The sequence below is a fragment of the Garra rufa genome, chromosome 21 (assembly GCF_049309525.1).
Source record: "Garra rufa chromosome 21, GarRuf1.0, whole genome shotgun sequence".
Taxonomy (NCBI): Eukaryota; Metazoa; Chordata; class Actinopteri; order Cypriniformes; family Cyprinidae; genus Garra; species Garra rufa.
Genome location: NC_133381.1, coordinates 983,360 through 1,004,426, shown reverse-complemented (window position 1 = coordinate 1,004,426; position 21,067 = coordinate 983,360). Strand labels below are relative to the sequence as shown.

General features: G+C 30.5%; 1 protein-coding gene across 1 annotated transcript in view; it reads right to left on the bottom strand.

Annotated features, from left to right (window-relative positions):
- The window catches only part of cep170ba (centrosomal protein 170Ba), a 47,748-nt gene that overhangs the window by 14,157 nt on the left and 12,524 nt on the right, over nt 1-21,067 (bottom strand). Inside the window, exons 8-13 of the mRNA XM_073826715.1 lie at nt 13,194-13,304; nt 9,230-9,697; nt 7,200-8,005; nt 4,780-4,947; nt 4,241-4,379; nt 2,685-4,157 (exon numbers count right to left, since the gene is read on the bottom strand). Of these exons, the coding sequence (XP_073682816.1) occupies nt 2,685-4,157; nt 4,241-4,379; nt 4,780-4,947; nt 7,200-8,005; nt 9,230-9,697; nt 13,194-13,304 (3,165 nt within the window). The remainder of the gene's footprint in view (nt 1-2,684; nt 4,158-4,240; nt 4,380-4,779; nt 4,948-7,199; nt 8,006-9,229; nt 9,698-13,193; nt 13,305-21,067) is intronic.

The following is a 21,067-nucleotide window of genomic DNA, read 5'->3' as shown; positions in this document are numbered from 1 at the left end:
ACACCAAAATAAAAAAGCAAGAGGAGAAAGAGACGGAGAGATGTGAGAAGACACCCGAAAAAAACCAACAACCACTTCCCATTGGTCAATGGAGTTCAAAAGAACTTGATAAGACTGTTAATCCCGTTAGAGCTGGGTGATTTTTGCAATTTGGATTCATTTAAATGTAAAAAAGGAATATGCAAGCTCAATGCTTACATTACAAACAACTGGAAAAGCATCGCAGAAATGCAAAAACCTAATACTGCATGTCTGATATTTTATGTAACTGTTTTTTAAAGAAGTCTTTTTTGCTCACCGAGCCTGCATTTATTTGATACAAAGTACAGCAAAAATTGTCAAATGTTGAAATATTTTTGCTATTTAAAATAACTCTTTTCTATTTGAATATATTTTAAAATCTAATTTATTTCTGTGATTACAAATCTGATTTTTCAGCATCATTACTCCAGTCACATGATCCTTCAGAAATCATTCTGATATTCTGATTTGCGGTTTAAAAAACATTTATTATTATTATTATTATTATTATTATGTTGAAAACTGCGGAGTAGATTTTTTTCAGGTTTCTTTGATGAATAGAAGGTTCGGGAAAAACAGCATTTATATAAAATAGAAAACTTTATCATCACTTTTGATCAATTTAAAGCTAAATTCTTTCCTCACAACAACAACAAAACAAATACTGACTTCAAGTTTTTTATTTCAGATAAATGTTCATCTTTGGATCTTTCTATTCAACAAAGAATCCTGAAAATAATACATGTACTAATAATAATACTCAACTGTTTTAAATAATAATAATAATAATAATAATAATAATAATAATAATAATAACAACAACAACATAAAAAAATGTTTCTTGAAGAGCAAATCATCACATTAGAATGATTTCTGAAGGATCATGTGACTCTGAAGACTGGAGTAAAGATGCTGAAAATTCAGATTCGATCATAGGAATAAATTACATTTTAAAATATATTCAAATAGAAAAGAGTTATTTTAAATGGTAAAAATATTTCAAAATTTTACCGTTTTTGCAGTACTATGAAACAAATAAATGCAGGCTTGGTGAACAGAAAACATTAAAAATCTTTTTTATAATAATTTTTATATTTCAAAATAATTTTCATATTTCAATCATTTTTTCTGGAAAGATATTTAACAAGTCATTTGTTTTTTGTTTTTACGTTTACACCATGTTAAACACTTAATGTGTTGAAATAGATCTTCAAACAGACGGTTAATAAAGAGAACGTTACTTGAATCATGTTGTAGTTACACTGAGTTGAGTTAAACATTTAAAAAATAAATAAATAAAAATGTTGAATCTGTCAAACATTCTCGGGGGGGAAAATATATACATTTATATTTTTGCAACATCACCCAGCCCTAAATCCTGTTAGGAAAAAATTACAATAAATAACCTTGATTTTCACAATATACCTGTTAAGTTTTTAAGATAATGGTAATCTGGTTATCTGCAACTTCAAATATTAGTAAAATTGGAGATTAATTACATGGTCTTGTTAGTAGAAGATCATCATTGACCCAGTTGTGCAAAACAAACAAATGCACACAAAAATCAATGACCGCTGGAAGAATTATTCAGAGACTTTAATCACAGGAATAAATTAGTTTTTAAAATATATTCAAATAGAAAACAGTTCAATTTAAATAGTAAACATATCTAAAAATTTTACTGTTTTGAGTTAAACAAAGTTTAGATATACATAAACGAAATAAAAACTAAATCGGTCAAATTCTGAAAAAAATAAATAAATAAATAAAATAAATTATATATATATTATTTATATTAGATATTATTTATTTATTTATTGCCATATCGCCTAGCCCTAATTCCTATAAGAAAAAATTGCAATAAATTAACTTGATTTCACAATACACCTGTTAAGTTTTTAAGATAATGGTAATCTGGTTATCTGCAACTTCAAATATTAGTAAAATTGGAGATTATTTACATAATCTTGTTAGTTGAAGAAGATCATTGGCCCAGTTGTGCGAAACAAACAAATGCACACAAAAGTCAATGACCGCTGGAAGAATCATTCAAAGACAGTGACAGAACTAGATTTTATATCAGAATTGTCTTGTACTTTTGTCATTTCGGAAGCTCATCACTCTGATAAATAGATGTGAAGCCAAAATAACCTGCCAACATTTGACCAACCAATCTCACAAGCAAACTTGTTGTGATAACAATCCTTATAGGCAGCAACTAGTCTTCATATCTTCTGGTAATGCTCAGTAGTACACATATATGGTTCACATATAATGTATTTGCATTGTACTAAAATGCGTTTATTTTCAATGGGAATATATGCGGCTGAAACAGGTAGCCTAGTGCATCCCAAATTTTTCAACATTAACATTTTAATATAACATTACAGTCATTAAGGCATTTAAAAAAACAATTTTTTTGAGGAGGTGCAGTAGTGCACAAAAGCTTTTGTTCCTAATGGCATTTTTTTTCCTTACATTCCTTTTACTTTTATACTTTAAGTAGTTTTGAAACCAGTACTTTTACACTTTTACTTGAGTAAAAAGCTTGAGTTGATACTTCAACTTCTACATTTTTAAATGTCTTTTTAAACCCTAGCATCTATACTTCTACCCGAGTAATGAATGTGAATACTTTTAACACCACTGGAATCCATACTCACTGGCAGTGCTGCTGGCGTATTTGGCACTGCTTGAGCGTCCGCGGATGATTGGCTGTCTGTTTGTGGTGTTGGAAACCTTCCGCAGAAGAGCCCTGGGATCTGGCATTGATATCTTCCGCACTGAGTTGCCTGACTCAGTGCTGCGGTTTGAAAAGCCAGTCCGGCTCGTGGAAGACTCGGTGTCACTGGGCGTGTTGAAGGAGCCCGTCCTTTTCCTGGGAAGAGCCAAAATGTCCAATCGCGAAAGCTTCTTGCTCTCCTGAGCGCCTCGACTGTTCACCGAGGGATTGATGTCGGAGTTCTGAGACGTTCGATCGGTTTCGGTGCCTTCGTTGTCAGAGGCTTCGCCCAAACGGGCACGCCTAAGCATCGAAGCCCTTGTCGGTTTCGGAGCCGTAAGGCTATTGGAGCGAGCTAGAGTTGTGTGAGCTTTGGGTTTGCTCGCACCTTCCTTCTGAAGAGGAATGGTGTACTTTTTGTAAGGTACAGAACTTGATTCTTGGTCAGAGACGGCGTCTGGCCAGTGGCGTGTGGCGGAGCTTTGAACATCATGCCCAAAGTCAACAGAACTATGGTTACGACGGAGTTGAAAACGCTTGCCTGGATCGTCCTTTGTCCCAGATTGCGTCTTCTCAGATGGTGGATCATTTCTGGAACCTCTTAAAAATCCTCTGAGGACCACTGGTTTCTTAGGCACGGAAACCGAAGGGTTTTTTCCACTGATTGTACTGGAAGTGTCCGATTCGCCCGAGAAGGAGTCGTCCACATGGGAGCGAGTGTTGTTGTCTTGCTGTTGCTCCAGAAGCTTGGCTTCTAGAGATGCTAGAACGTCCTCGGTGTCTTTGAGGTAGGATTGAGTGTCTTGATTGCCTACAGCTTTAAAAGCATCTTTGCTAGAGGGTTGACTAGATATCTGAGGCAATCTAGACAAGTGGACTTCGTCGCTGGTCCTTTCTTTGGTGTAACTTTCTTGTCTGACGATGGACACTGTGTCTCCACCAAGAGAGTCGTCCTTGCTGGGTTGATCAATGTTGGGTGGCGAACAGTTGCTCGTGGTAAGTGTGCCAGGCTGTCGTGTTAAAGTTGCTGTGGAGAACTTAGGAGAAGTATCCTGGTCTTCTTGATTGGTCTTCGTAGAGCGCTTCCACGTCTTCAGGGTCGAATCAGGCGTCTTCCTGTATTGCTCAACCACAGAGCCATCATCAGACTTGCTGGCATCGCTCAGGCTGTCCGGATCTAGATCATCTTGGACGCTTAGTTTCTGTGGATCCCATTGTTGCTTCTGAGCTTGCAAAGTCTTCTCCACACCGGAGAGGTAAGAGTCTGGTTGGATGTTTATCGTAGGCGGTGGCGTCTCGATTTTCTCCTTCGAAGGAACCTGAGGCAGAACTCGTCTTGATCTGCTGCTTGGGCCTGTTTCTGAATAGTCAGGAGTTCGGTTAAGCATGACCTGGTGGATTATCCGCTCACCAGCTTAAAAACAAATAGGATAAATGTAATGTGCTAGCAAAGGCAAAAGCCAAATAAAACTATTGAGCCAAGGAAAGCATCCATACCTCCAGTGGAAAGATCAACCTGGGTTGGGATATCAAAGAGTCCTGAAGCAGGACCAGAGTCTGAATAAGTGTCGGCCAAACTGGCCCAACGAGAAACCCACCTAGGACCTCCGGGCGTTAATGTCGTCATCGACTGAATCTGTAAAATAGAGGAAACTGAGCAATTAAACACAAACTCTTATTACATAACAGCAATTTTTTTTAGGTTGAGATATTTTCACTTTATCTGGAAAATAAGTTTGATCTTTCAAGTCAAATTTGCCTCAAAAATAGAATAATCCTTGATTATATAAATACTTAAACAGTAAATACAAAGAAAATCTCATGAAACCAATGACCAAATGAAAATATCTCAACTACAAAGAGATTCTAATCACCCATCCAGAATCATCTAGAAGCAGGAAAGAGCCAAAGACCTTAAACAACTAAACCAACTTTGAGAAGATTCCCAAGAAAGATCCAAATCACACTGAAAAATGCACAGATTGCGGTGATTGACAGAGGGATCTACTGATGCCCTTGATCCGGAGTGATGTTACCTGTACAGGACTCGTGGCTGTGTCATTAAGGTGTGTCGAGTAATGACCCACTTTTGGGCTTGAACTATTCTCACTGAGTAGAAGACTATCGAGACCCTCAGTGTCATCAACTATAGGCTTAACTGTTGCTGCTGCTGAGGTTTGGCTGTTGTCGCCAACACCAAACACCTGTTAATGATAAAGCATGCATGATTATGTCTGACCCCAACTTACTTTAACTCCTTAACTCTTGAATGGATGAATTATTGGTCGACCAATATTTAGCAAATATTTATATCAGCCAAACTAAAAGAAAAAAAAAAGGTTGATGCCCATAATTAAAATAAATAAATAAATTAAAATATATGCAGATATATCGGTTGACCACTATTTAAAACACCCTTAAAAAAGTGACAAAATACTATCATTAGGGTTTCAGTGCATATATTAATGCATATTCACATATCAGTGCACATATTAATAGCCAATGCAGATAATTATACATGCCAAATATCAGCTGATATATCTGTTGAACACTATTTAAAACACCTTTAAAATTAGATAAAATATTAGTGTTAAGGTTTACAGTGCACAACAGCCAAACAGATGGATGCCGATATTAAAAAAAAAAAAATTCAAATATTAGCCAATATATCTGTCCACTACTATTCAAAATACACTTTAAATGTGATAAAATACTAGCCTTAGTATTTACAGTGCTTATCAGCTAAACAGAAAAAAATGAATGGTCAATGCCGATAATTAAAAATGCCAAATATCGGCCGATATATTGGTTGACCACTATTTACAAAATACTAGCTTTGGAGTTTACAGTGCATATTCACCCCGAAAATGAATGGTTGATGCCGATAATTAACATTTTTTTTTAAATATCGGCGATATATCGGTTATTGGTCGACCACTTTTCAAAGTCAACCACTATTCAAAACACACCAGAAATGTGATCAAATACTTGCATTAGGAGTTTTACAGTGCATATCAGCCAAATAGAAAAAAATATGGTCAATGCTGATAATTAAAAAAATAAATCTAATATCGGCCGATATTATTGTGTTGACCACAATTCAAATCACTTAAAAATGTGATCCTAGTCTTGAGTTTTATCACAGACCACTATTCAAAATGCACTTGAAATGTATAAAAATACTAAAGTTACAGTTTACAGTGCAGATCACCCAAACAAAAAAAGAAATGGTCAATGGATCTCAATATTAAAAAAAAAACAACAACAAAAAACAAAAACAAATATCAACCGATATATCAGTTGACCACTGTGCACTTTAAATGTGATAAAATGCTAGCAATGGTGTTTATAGTGTAAATCAGCCAATATTTGAAAAAATATATATATTAATAGGCGATGGGGATAGTTAAAAATGTCAAATATCGGCTGATATAACAGTCGACAACTATTCAAAACAAACCAGAAATGTGATAAAATACTAGCATTAGGGGTTTTACAGTGCTTATCAGCCAAACAGAAAAAAAAAATTAATGGTCGATGCTTATCATTTAAAAAAAAAAAGTCAATATTAAAAGCTGATATTAAAAAAAAAGCCAAATATCAGCCAATATATCGGTCAACCACTATTCACAATTCACTTGAAATGTGACAAAGTACTAGAATTAGGGTTTACAGTGCATATCAGCAAAACAGAAAAAAAATGAATGGCTAATGTGAATGTAAAAAATGGCCAAATATCGGCCTGTATATCGGTTGACCACTATTAAATGTGATAAAATACTAGAGTTATGGTTTACAGTGCAGCCAAACAGAAAAAAAATTATGACCGATGAGATAATTAAAAAATGCCAAATATTAGCTGATATATGTGACCTTGGACCACAAAACCAGTCTTAAGTCGCTGGGGTATATTTGTAGCAATAGCCAAAAATACATTGCATGGTTCAAAATTTTTGATTTTTCTTTAATGCCAAAAATCATTAGGAAATTAAGTAAAGATCATGTTCCATGAAGATTTTTTGTAAAATTCCTACTGTAAATATATCAAAATGTAATTTTTGATTAGTAAAATGCATTGTTAAGAACTCAATTTGGACAACTTTAAAGGTGATTTTCTCAGTATTTTGATATTTTTGCACACTCAGATTCCAGATTTTCTTGCACCCTCAGATTCCAGATTTTCAAATAGCTGTATCTCGGCCAAATATTGTCCTATCCTAACAAACCATACATCAATAGAAAGCTTATTTATTGAGCTTTCATATGATGTATACATCTCAGTTTTGTAAAATTTAACCTTATGACTGGTTTTGTGGTCCAGGGTCACATATAGGAGTTAACCACTATTCAAAGCGAATTTGAATTGTGATAAAACACTAACAGAACTGAAACAATGCTTTCTACTAACACAATGTGTTTGTGGTCTCTTTAACTGCTTGAATCTGATGTGAAGTACCTGATCGATCAAGCTCCGTGCCTCCACAACCTCTTTGTCTGGACTTTCAGCTTCAATGGTGTAGGTACCTGCATCACTTAAACTGTCCTCCTCTTCCTGCTGCTTGGGAACCAAAGTTTTGGCATCTGTATTGTTGTCTTCCACTGGTTCAGAATGAGATCTAATTGTCTGATTCACTGTATGAGAGGCAGTGGGAAAACTCTGATGTGTCACAGAGGATTCTGTATTAGAAAAAGGCTTCTTTACCCAAGTGTTTCGGTCCCATGTGGGAGCAGGACTGGGTTTTGAAACCCTAAGTAACTCTGCTGCAAAGTCTTGCGATAGTTTAGACCTCCGGCCGACGCTGCCGAAATTTTTAGACACAGAGCGGGAGCTAAATTCACCCGAGCTCATACGGACTTCGCTTTTTTCCCGTCTGAGGGATCCGGCCCGCAGAGGACCATCTGAGCCTTTGAGGGGAATGGTGAACTGCTGTGTGGGTGCGTTATGTCCGGATGATGTTGAGCGTTCTCCACATTTCCGTTTGTCTAATTTGCTTTTTAGAGCAGACTGGAAGTCAGGAGAAGACATGTTATTGGTAAAAGACTGTGAGCGTTTTTTCAGTTGAGCATCGTCAAAGAACTCGATCACAAAAGCTTGCTTGGCATCCGATTTGCCTTGGCTCTTAGAATCTGGATTGTAGTTAACTGGGTGATCTTCTCCCTCTGGTTCTTGATTGATCTTTTGTGATCCAGAGTGGGACACTGACTGAACCATTTGCGCTTCTTCCGGTTCTTCAAAATCAGGGTCTTCATGGTGGTGCGCATCTAGAAATAAGAAGTTGCAGTTTGAGATTAAACATCTGGATACACTTGAAAACTTTATCTAGAAACACAAGCTCACACAGTTAAAACCGTGAGACCACAAATTATAATTATGCCAGCAAAACTTAAAACTTAAAAAAAAAAAACATGTTTGTTAATTGAAATATAATAAATGTTAACTGAAATTTTATTTTAAAATGAAAAAAAAAAAAAAAAAAAATTATATATATATATATATATATATATTTCAGCTGGCTGCTATTGTGTTTATCATTTTCGTTTCGTTTAACCTTAAGTACTAACATAATTAAAGTTGAACTAAATGTGAAAAACTAATTTATAAATATATTTTAAAAAAATTCTAAATAAAACTAATTAAAAAGACAAAATACAACAAAATTACTAAATATTTTAAAATAAAAAGTTTATTTTTCTATTTTACATGTTCATTTTAATTTTAAATACATTTATTATTTTTTTTACATTTCATTTATTTTAATTTTTTGTATTTTAAGGGAAATCTCAACAAAATTACAAAAACTGTACATTTAAAAAGAAAACAATATTAACAAAACCATAATTGTATATTAATTATTTAAAAAAAATTAAAATAAAAGTTAATAATATAAATAATAAAATAAAAGTTTTTTGTTTTCATTTAAATTAAGTTTTAGTATTTTTTTAAATTAAAAACACAGCAAATTCACTAAAACTTTACGTTTAAAATGGAGACTTTTTATTAATTTTATATTAAAAATTAAATAAACTAAAATAACACTGTATCCACCACTTTTTTTTTTTGGTTGTTTTAGTGACTAATACTTTACATTTAAAATGAGTAAGAATGCAAAATGAAGTAAAAATGAGACCACAAAATTATTAAAAATGTAACAAATTAAAATAAAAATACAAAAAAGATAGCTATTTTCCATTATCATTTTATAATTGATAAATTGTTTTTTTGTCATTCTTACTAATGAAAAATTTTACATGTAAAAATGTATTTAAGAGAAAATCGCAAAATGTATTCATCTAAAATCACATCAATAACACTAAAATAAGACGTTATCCTATTACTTGAAGCTAAAATTTTGCTAAATAAAAATGCCATTTCAGTGTGAATGGAAGGTCAAAACTTAGAGAAAAAGATGCGTTTTCAGATGTATCCTGATTATTCCTTAAATAACCTTTCCAACTATACAAAAACAATTCTCTGTTGTGTTTTACCTTTGAAAGTCTTGTTCAGGAGCTCGTCTGAGGCAGTCTGCTCTTGTAGACTCCTCATTATATTGGCGTCACTCTGAACCAACCAATCGGCCACTTTGTTCTCCACAGACATCACCTCCGTGAGCCTGGCTATGGACTCCTTGGTGGGGATCTTGCGCTGGCGGATGGCGAGCTTGGTGACGTGGTCCTTGATCTTCATCTTTCCAGGCGTTTGGTCGTCAAACTCGATGGTGAAGGAGGCATGACCCTGAACCACCGGAGGAGTGGCAGGGGGTTTATGGTTAGTGTCTTTTGTGGGAATCTCTTGGACTTCCGGGGAAGCGGTTTTGGGCTTTGAATGGATCTCCTTTGTGGGAATCTCAAAGTAGCTTGGTTCCTTGCGGTAAGGATAACTGGATTTGTCCTGGCCATTGAGAAGTTCATCTGGAGAAAGGCTGATTTCATGTTTGGCACCATCTTTGAGGTTTTCTGTGAAAAGATATCAGCGATAATGAACTAGTTGGAATAAAATAAGTTTAAGTTTTTTTTTTAAATTCAATTTAAAATCAGATTTATTTTAAATGGTAAACAATAGTTTGATATGCACTTCCAATCACTGGGTTGAAGCTAAAGATTTGGAAGTTTTTGAAGCTTCACAGAATCATTTCAAATCAATACAAACTAAAAATAAATACAAATAATAAAAAATTATAATTCAAATAATAAAAAAAAACTATACAAAAAATAAATAAAATTTTAATTAATAAAAAAAAAAAAAACACACAAAAAAAAAAAAAAAAAAAAACACCACACACACAAAATAAATTAAATTTACAAAAAGAAAATAAATAAAATGCTCTGGTGACATTACATCAAAAGGGCCAATCACTACAAACTAATTGCAAATACAAATAATAAAATACATGAAAATCATACAAAAAGTATTTTAAAAAAGTATTTTAGGATTATTAAAAAAACGTTTACAACGTTTAGTAAAAAAAAAAATTATAGAAATTGGCAAAAATAAATTAATCAAGGTTCTAAAAATTACAACTAAAAATTATAAAATTAACAAAAATCAGAAACCTAATACTCATTTTTAAAAAACTTAAATGGAAAAAAATAAATGTAAAAACCATTAAAAAAAAACAATTCCAAAAAAAATTTAAAACAAAAAAATTATATTAGATGAATAAATAAAATAAAAAACAAATAAAAAATAAAACTAAAATAAATAAAAAACAAAAAAAATTACAATTAAATTAAAAAAATATATACAAAAATGTTAAAAATAAAAAAAATACTCAAAACTGATATTACTTTAAATATCAAATTCAAATGAAAATATACAAAATAAAACTAAATAAATAATATTAGATTAATAAATATCATTAAATAAATACAAATAAAAAAGAAGATGAAAATGCAAATATAGAAAATAAAACAAGAAAAATAAAGAAAACTATTTAATTACAGCTAAAATTAAAATAAATACAAAATGATAAAAATAATTTAAAAATCAAATGTACTCCTAGATAAATAATAAAAAAAAATCATGAAATGAACAAAAATCTATAAACCTGACATAACTTCTTACAAAAATATATAAAAATGATCCAAAATAAAAAATAACATTAGATTAAAAAAAAAAACAATTAAAATAAAAAACTATACAAAATAAATGAAAAATCTATTTTATAATTAGAAAATTCTGACATATAAATAAATATAAATTCTAAAAATAAAATAAAAAAAATAGTAAAATAAACTGGTGTCAGCATTTTAATTTCTTAAAGGGTTTCAAAGCATCCCAGAACCAGTATTTTCAAAAGCACCAATCACTGCAAACTAATTGCAAAGACAGATTAAGACGAGTGTTGAGGCAGGTGAGCGTTTGACAAACAGACGAAAAACTAATTAACTTCTTATTTAAGATTAACTACCAAACTCCTGCTGTGAGAAAACCTTAGTAAGGTCAAGCATTTCAGGTTGATCTTACACCTCCTTCTAAACCAGTGTGAAGTTTCCTTGGTGCATAAAGCAACTTTGACTATAGGTGACGCTATTCAGCACGACTTAACAGAAAAAGAGTTAGGCATGAAACAAGATCAGATTAACATGGAGGAGATATATTCATTATCACATTACGGCTGCTTAGTAAACAGCAAAGAGGAGATATCATAAGAAAAAACTTCAGCCTAAAGAGTCAATAACAACATCCAGTAATAAAAACATCAAAACCAAATTAAATCAAAATTTAAAATACAAAATAATAAAAAATAAATTTTTATATAAGATGTTAATTTAAAAAGCCTAATTAAAAAACAACAACAACAACAAAAAGAAAAACACAAATTCTCAAAAATATTAAAATATAATGAACTGGTGTCACTATTTAAAATTCTCAATGGGTTTTAAAGCATCACAGAATCAGTATTTTCAAAAGTGCCCATCGCTACAAAAAAAAGAAAAGAAATTAAATAAAATAAAAATTGCAATTAAAATAAAAAACAAACAATACAAAAATAAATAAAAGCTTAATTTAATATTAAATAAATGTATTACACCAATGAATAAAAACAAAACAAAACTACAAACTAATTGCAAAAAACAAAATCTAATAAATGAAAATCATTAAGATAATTAAAAATAAATTTTACAAATAAATGAAAACAATATAATAAGATTATTTTTAATAATAATAAATACAAAAATAAATAAATAAATAAAATCACACAAATAATTAAAAATTCCCCAAAATAATTAAATAAATAAAATGAACTAGTGTCACTATTTAAATTACTCAGAGGTGTTTCAGGGTCACATAATTGGTATTTTCAAAAGCACCAATCACTACAAACTAAAGAAAAAATGAATTACAACTAAAAAACAAGGGGAAAAAAAATAACATCAATTTTATATTAAATGAAAAAAGCAGACAAATAAACAATCACAAAAAATTAGTTAAAATTACAATAAAAATAAACAATACAACATAAATTTAAAAAGAACATCAATTTAATATTAAACAAATCAAAATATCACAAAAAAAACTAACTGCAAAAACACTAATAAATGAAAATTAAACTATACAAATAAAAAATAAAAAATAATTTAATATTACATGAATTTATTTTTTTTAATAAATAAGTAAATAAATAAAATCAAACAAATAAATAAAAATTCCCAAAAATAATCAAATAAATAAAATGAGCTAGTCTCACTATTTAAATTTCAAATTTTTTGGTATTTTCAAAAGCACCACTTACTACAAAAAAGTAAAAAAAAAAAAAAAAGTAAATACAACTAAAATTAAAAAAGTAATACATAATAAAACAAATTAAAGATCAATTTTATATTTAATGAATAAAAAAAAAATCAAATTAATAAAACTACAATAAAAAAAATAAACAATACAAAAATAAATTAAAAATCAATTTAAAATTAAATAATTACACACACACACACACACACGAAAATTATATTAAAAACATCAACATCTAGTGTATATATTAAACGTAATTTAAGATCATGCTAAACCAAAGCTGACTCTTGCTGGTACTTGACAATGAAACAACACTAAAGTAAGATTTCTAAACCACTGAATTGGAACAAAAGTTTCTATGGTCACCCGTTAATCTGAAGAAAACTCTGAGAAGTACTTAAGACTTGGGAGGAAAATACAATGACCTTCTCATTGGACTAAGACGGGTGTTAATCCATCACGAGGTTGAACTCGCTAGTCTGACGTGTTTTAAAGCTCATGCCAGCAAGGAGTTTAGTACTGAATTCCTCAAAAGGATTTTTCTGTCCTTAGCTCACAGCACAGCTGTATTCCTGTTTTACACACTTTTAACACACTTTTAAAAGTATCTGGAAACTTGTGTGATGATTTCACTGGATTATTCTGTATCACTTTTAGTTCTCAAACCGCAAGTTTGGGTGTAAATCTAGGCTTTTATGGTCCAGGAGACTGGTTTCAGACCTGTGTGAAGTTCAAGAACGCTTGGATCACAGCGTCTGCCTTTTTCTTCATCATCCTCACCCCACCAGGACGGCTGACCGTACAGAGGAGTGGGTCTGGATACAGACGGATCTGTAATGGAAGGAAAACCTTTATCATTAATGCTGCTGAAAATGGCAGAAAACACTTTGCAGTAATATAATAGTAATACAACTGATGACATTATTTCTAAAATAAGTCTAGATAATAATAACAACAACAAAATAACCCCCCCCCCCCCCAAAAAAAATAACGTAATACTAAACAAATAAAAATTATAAAAATAAATAAAAGATTACTTATTTTAGAAATAAATGAGATAAAAATACTATTAACGGAAAAACAATTATAATATATATATATATATATATATATATATATATATATATATATATATATACACACGATAAAAATGATAAAAAAGTACTAATAGATAAATAAAAATACAAATAAATTAAATAAAAATAATAAAAACAACAAACCTAACATTACTTCTTTTAAAAAAACTAATATAAGACAATATAAGTAAACAAATAAAACTAAACTAAATATTATTAATAATAATAAACTATTAAAAATAACTAAATGTAATACTAAAATACAAATCTTAAAAATAAATAAATTATTATTTAATAAAAAAAAATTACTATTAAAAAAAACTACACAAAATGCAAAAAACCCCATCTATGTACTAATAGATAAATAAAAAACTACAAATAAATAAAATCATAAACTTAAAATCTAAAAAACAACAAAAAATACTAAGTAAAAACTATAAGAAAAATTCAAATAAACAAATGAAAAAAAAATACTAGATTAATAAATATGATTAAATAAATACATCAACAAATGATGAAAAAGCATATATAGAAAAAAAAGAATAAAGAATAAAAATCAATGTACTACTAGATAAATAAAAATAATACAAATAAATCATCATAAAATTAATAAAAATCTAAACCTGACATTACTTACAAACTATAAAACAAAATACATGAAAAAAAAATAAATGAATAAAAATAAAAAATAAATCAGAAAAAAAAAATACTAGTTGAAAATCATAAAAATAAATAATCATAAAAATGAAATTGGTTAAAACATAAATTAATGAAAAAAAAAAAACTTTAAAAAATAATAATTGCAATTATTTATTTCAGAAATAAAGACAAAATAATAAAATTGCAATTCAAATAAAAATACCAAACCTTTATAAAAATGATACATTAAAATCATCATTCATATAATTAAATTATAAAAAATAAAATGAACTGGTGACATTACACATTACTTAGAAACATACAACATACTGTATATACACACACTAAAATAAATTATTGTCTGGAGTTTATTTTATTCATTCGTTTTAGAATTTTAGATTTTTTTTTTTCAAGCAATAAATTTAATTGTTCATTTATTTCTTTATTTTTATTCATCTAATTTTTTGTATTTTTAATTATTTTATTATTTTTATTCATCTGATTCATTTGTTATTTTTATTTATTATATATTTATAAATACACGCACACACAAAATAACATAATAAATAAAATAAAAATAAATAAATAAACCAACCAACAGAAAACAAACAAACCTCCACTTCACTTCAAAAAAAAAAAAAATCCAAACAGTTTTGAAACTCTAGTCGTGTCAGTGCCAGCGAGCACAACAGCTTAATTTAAAACTAAATGAAATGGTGGTTGGCAAAACTTTAATGCACATTATGCACGTCTGGCCTGAAGCCCTTAGAAAAGCAACAGTAATTTAGCAAATAGCAGACTGGCAGCGGCACAGAGGCGCTAGAGTCTCGACTCCACCCAATCAGAGCAATCTAAAGCGTTCATCCAGCAGCCCTTCTGTCTGTCACAGATAACCAGTCACGCTGGTTACAGCAAGCCGCGGCACGGACACTGTTGTCACGGAGACACTATTTAATATCAACAAAGACAACGACGGAACAGAAAGGAAACATTTCAAAGTCAAATGTTGCACTCGTGTGTCATTTAACAACACAGACACAAAGTTTCTACACTGGAGTCAGAAACTGCTGCACACAGTTGTCTTTGAGCCTCTTGTAGTGTTTAACACTGAAACAAATGTTAGAGCTTACTGAGAACAGAAGTAGGAAAAATAGGCTAAAACATGATTCAATCCCATGAGTCAGTTGGGCAGGACCTGGTCAGAAACCACAGGAAGTTCAGGACTGAAACTTTCTCATGAAATCATTCTGAAAGTTTTTACCGTTAGCTTTCAGCTCCAAAAATGCTTGCATTTTAAAGCTATTTATAAAGCAAACCATATTATTATATTGTTAAAAAAAAAAAAAAAATCTACTATGCATGAGATTTCCAGCTAAAATATTATCCTTAAGATTTTAAGTTTTTAACTTTAATAGCGATTTTATCCTAAATTGATGACGCAAACTGGTGAATTATTTAAGAAATAAAGACAAAAAAAAATTAATACAAAAGAAAATAGAAAAACTAAACCAAATAAATTTAAAATTTATTTAATAATAGATTAATAAAAATCATACAAATAAATAAAATCCAAAATGCATGCATTTTAAAGCTTTAAAGTGTATTTTTAAGAGTAAACTGTATAACTTTTTTGTATAGGTTTATACAAAATAATAAATAAAATAAATGTAATACTAGAGAAGTAAAAATAATACAAATAAACAAAAAAAGTCATTATGTCTTTAAAAAAAGACAAAAAATTTAAACAAATAATTTACAATTTATTCAAATATACAAAATAATAAAAAAAATTTAAATGAACAAAAATCATAAATTAAAATGATAAAAGCTATATACATAAACTATGTTACTTTATGTTTATCCACTATGCCAGGGATTTCCAAACGTCACCTGAAATATTATATTAAGTTAACATTACAGTAATTAAACAACATATTTTCATATATTTATGGTTCTCTGATGTTGTTAATTTGCCACATGACATGCAGGTAAGCAAAATATTTCACCCTTTTTTCACCATTTAATTAAAATAATTTAATCATTTAAAAATAAAGATAAAATAATACATTACAATTCAAATAAAAATACAAAACCTTTGCAAAATAATACATTAAAATCATCAGTCATTTAATTAAAAACATTTTAATCATTTAACTAGATGAATAAAAATCATTAAAAAAATGAAAGGGTGACATTACTCATTACTTCGAGACATGCAACTCATTACTTAGAAACATTAAAATTAGTAACAGTCTAAAGTTTATTTTGTTAATTTTAGAGAATTAAGACAGAATTAGACAAAAAGTCTAATTCAAAATAGTAGCTAAAATATTAATTAAAACAACTCATTCTACTAAAATAACTAAAATTTAAATTAAAATATTTAAAATTAAAATATTAAAATAACTCAATCTACTAAAATAAACCAAAATTGAAATAAAAAACATTTATAAGTAAAATAATTTAAAAAACACTCAAACTCAATGTACTAAAACTAAAACTGAAATAAAACATTTACAATTATATAGACAAAAAAACCTAAAACTAATATAAATTTCATTAAAAAATTAAATAAAATATAAAAAACCTTCAAATAACTCAAAATATTAATAACACTGCAAAAGAACCAAAACAACACTGCAGCTCAGAAACAACCTGCAGTTCCCTCATGAAAAACACTTTGGAAAATTCACATCATCTACAAACAACATTCAGAATCCATTTTCACTGGATGATTCAGGCGTTCCAGTTCGGTCAACCGTGAAGACACCTCATTTTCCCATGAGCAACACTATCCCTTCTTTAAAGGGATGGTCCGGAGTAGAATTGACTTCATTGCTATGCACTCCGAAGCCCATGTAAATACCCCATCCAAAGTTTTTTTTACCTTAGTCAAACATTTATGGAGATATTAGAGTTTTTCGAATTGCTTGTTACAGGAGTGAATGGTACATGTGATGTATCTCGTAAATTGCACCACTAAACGTGCAAGTAATCTTACCAAACTTGTACAGTAGTGTAAATAGGTTATGTACTCACAAAACGCTGCATCAGAACATTTGTAAGTCCACCATGAGTGTTTTAAAAGCACGTTTTACCCGAGAACTACTAGTCTCAAAAACTACAAGTCGACGTCACTTCCCTGGTTTGAAAAAAGCACGTAAAAGTCCTCCTACTACATCTGTGTGCATGTCAACTTGTAGGAGGACTTTTACGTGCTTTTTTCAAACCAGGGAAGTGACGTCGACTTGTAGTTTTTGAGACTAGTAGGGATCGGCTAAAACGTGTTTTTAAAACACTCATGGTGGACTTACAAATGTTCTGATGCAGCGTTTTGTGAGTACATAACCTATTTACACTACTGTACAAGTTTGGTAAGATTACTTGCACGTTTAGTGGTGCAATTTACCAGATACATCACATGTACCATTCACTCCTGTAACAAGCAATTCGAAAAACTCTAATATCTCCATAAATGTTTGACTAAGGTAAAAAAAACTTCGGATGGGGTATTTACATGGGCTTCGGAGTGCATAGCAATGAAGTCAATTCTACTCCGAACCATCCCTTTAAGAGCACTAAACAAATGTCTCTCTGTGAGTCCCGGTTCACTGCTATCAGTTTTTCAGAGGTTTGATCACATCACTAACCCTCAATATGAGCAATAGTAATAGTGCTGATTGTCTTTGCAAGCTGTTGTGCACATGAAGACACACATGTGAAATAAACAAGTCCAAACAGATCAACAGGGAGAGTCTGGTGGAGCGAGTGTGACGCTAGTTTAACAGGGTTTAACAGTAATCCCATCACAGCACCTGCAGCAGAGCAATGCCAACCACAAACCGATTAATCGCCTTCCGATCACAGTCCCTGTGTCTTAATGGGTCAGTTCACCCAAAAAAATAAAAATGTTGCTGTTAAATTACTCACCCCCAGGCCATTTAAGGCTTTGAAAGTAAAGTAAAAAAAAAGCACATACACAAAATGAATACCCATGGTTTATGATGATATATTGAGGTCTTATAAAGCAAAACGATGAGCCTGTGCAAGATACAGAACATCATTTACAGCATTATACACTGAATCCAATGTCCAAAATAATCAGATTTCCCCATTTGCCTGAGGCTCTGGATTACAGGTAACGGTTATTGATTGACCGTCATTGATTTTTTTTTTAGAACCAATACCGATTGTTTGCATTTTTACATGGCCGATAACTGATATGCAGAACCGATATTAAATAACCATACTTCACTTTGATTTTTACTTTTTTCAGTCATCTTGTTGAAATTTAGCAGTCTTTCATGTTAAGTTGAATCTTTATATTACAACAATAAAACATTTTTTTTTAAAAGCATCAGCTGCAACACTAACAGGCTAAGTAAATGTAAATGGCAGTGTTTATCGGTGAATCCGATATTTCAAAACCGATAAATGCTTAAATATCAGGAAAAATATCGGTAAAACAAAAATTGGTAAATCGGTCAGTCTCTAGTAATAATGTTGTAAAAAATGTTCCATTTCTTGCAGAGGCTGATCATTTCATTTCATAAGACCTCAGTATATGTCAATCAACACAGTCCCTTTGGGTCAATTCACCCAAAAATAAAAATATGCAGTTGATTTACTTGCCCCCAGGCCATACAAGGCTTTGAAAGTAAAAAAAAAAGCACATACAGGTAACACAATGAATACCTGTGGCTTTTTATGATATATTCAGGTCTTATGAAATGAAACGATAAGCCTGTGCAAGGAACCGAGCATCATTTACATCATTATTCTTTGTAATTCAGAGAGTCAATTCACTGTCCAAAAGAATCAGTTTGCAGAAAAGATTCAGATTTCCCCTTTTGTCTGAGGCTCTGGATTGCAGGTAATAATTTGTGATTGACGGATATTGGTTTTTTAGAACCGATGCCGATTATTTGCATGTTAATGTGCCCGATAACCGATATGCAAAACCGATATTTATAAATGACCATACTTCACTTTGATTTTTCCTTCTTTTATTTATTGTTGAAATTTAGCAGTCTTTCATGTTAAATTTAATCTTCATATTACAACAATAAAAACATTTAATTTATAAAAAGCATCAGCTGCAACACTAGCAAGCTAAATAAATGTAATATGTCTAATGTTTTTAAATCTAGAAAAAGAAAGAACAGGAGTCATTTCAACTTCTTATAAACAGGTTTATAAGCTGTTTAATAAAAAGAGTGAAGAATAATTCACTGGATGATGTTAATTCACTCAATAATATTCTCTGAAATATTAGAAAATAAACAAAACATTGCATTTTATTGCATTTCTCAACTAGTATGTTATATCAGTGTTTATTGGTGAATCCGATATTACAAAACCGATAAATGATTTTATATCAGGAACAATATCGGTAAATCAAATATCGGTAAATATATATATATAAAAAAGGTAAATCGATCGATCTCTAGTAATAATGTTGTAAAAAATGTTCCATTTGTTGCAAAGGCTGATCCTTTCACTTCATAGGACTTGAATATACTTCAACACAGTCCCCGTGTCTTAAAGGGCCAGTTCACCAAAAAAAAAGAAAATTTGCAGTTAATTTTCACACCCCACAAGGCTTTGAAAGTCAAAAAAGCACATACAAGTAACACAAAACGAATACCCGTGGCTTTTTATGATATATTGAGGTCTTATGAAGTGAAACGATTAGCCTGTGCAATGAACCGAACATCATTTACAGTATTATTCCTTGTAATCCAGAAAGTGAATTCACTAAATCGAATTGTCCAAAAGAATCAGTTCGCATAAAAGATTCAGATTTCCCTGTTTGCCAGAGGCTCTTGATTACAGGTTAATGATTAGTGATTGACCAAAATTGATTTTTTTTTTTTTTAGAACCGATAACAATTATTTGCATGTTTATGCGTCCGATAACCGATATGCAGAACTGATATTTATTTGCTGTTATAAAGTAAATAAATGACAGAGTCTCATTTAATCCATAATTTACTTTGATTTTTTATTCTTTCATCCTTATTTCTTTGAGCTACATTTATGTAACATCTGATATGTGCATTAATGGCTTTTATGTTAAATAAAGTTTATTAATTACAGCCAAGCAAGTGCTTTACCTACCCTCAGACGTGCAGCAATTCTCAAAACACCAACAAGATGGCGGCGTTTATTGGTGAATCCGATATTACAAAACCAATGCTTAAATATTAGGAAAAATATTGGTAAACCGATATATCGGTTGATCTCTAGTAATAAAGCTTCTTGCAGAGGCTGCTTGTTTCGCTTCATAAGACCTCAATATATTGTCAGAAGCCATGGGTATTTATTTTTTGTTCCTTTTAATTCTCAAAAACATGCAGCTGCTAACTTTCATTTCATGAAATCACTAAGGAGAATGGTAAATAGAAAAAGAAAAAAGCATAGAAAAAAATCACCTACATTAACAGCAAATTATCATTTTTGTTTGATCTATCCTTTTAACATTACACTGATGTTACACTGATACAATATTCAAACCAGACCTGCACTTCCTGAAAGAAACAACAGCGCTTGTACGGTAATTCAGCAACTATGCAAATATTACAAAGATATCATCACTGTTGGCCAGATTCTACATGCTAGAATCTAATTTCTGAAGTATAACATTTGCACAAACCTAAGATGGAAACGATTTATAAAACAAACTCTAAATAGAGTCTGCACACTAAGATTGAATTAATTTAAAAAATAAAAAAAATCATGCACCAGACAAAATATGAAGAATTTGCTTTGCAATAATAAAATATTACATTTATTCAGTGGCTTGAAGTCAGGAAAGGTCAGCAAGAAATTGGCTGGTGGAACTAATGCCGAGAACTAGCTAACAATTAAACTTTTAAT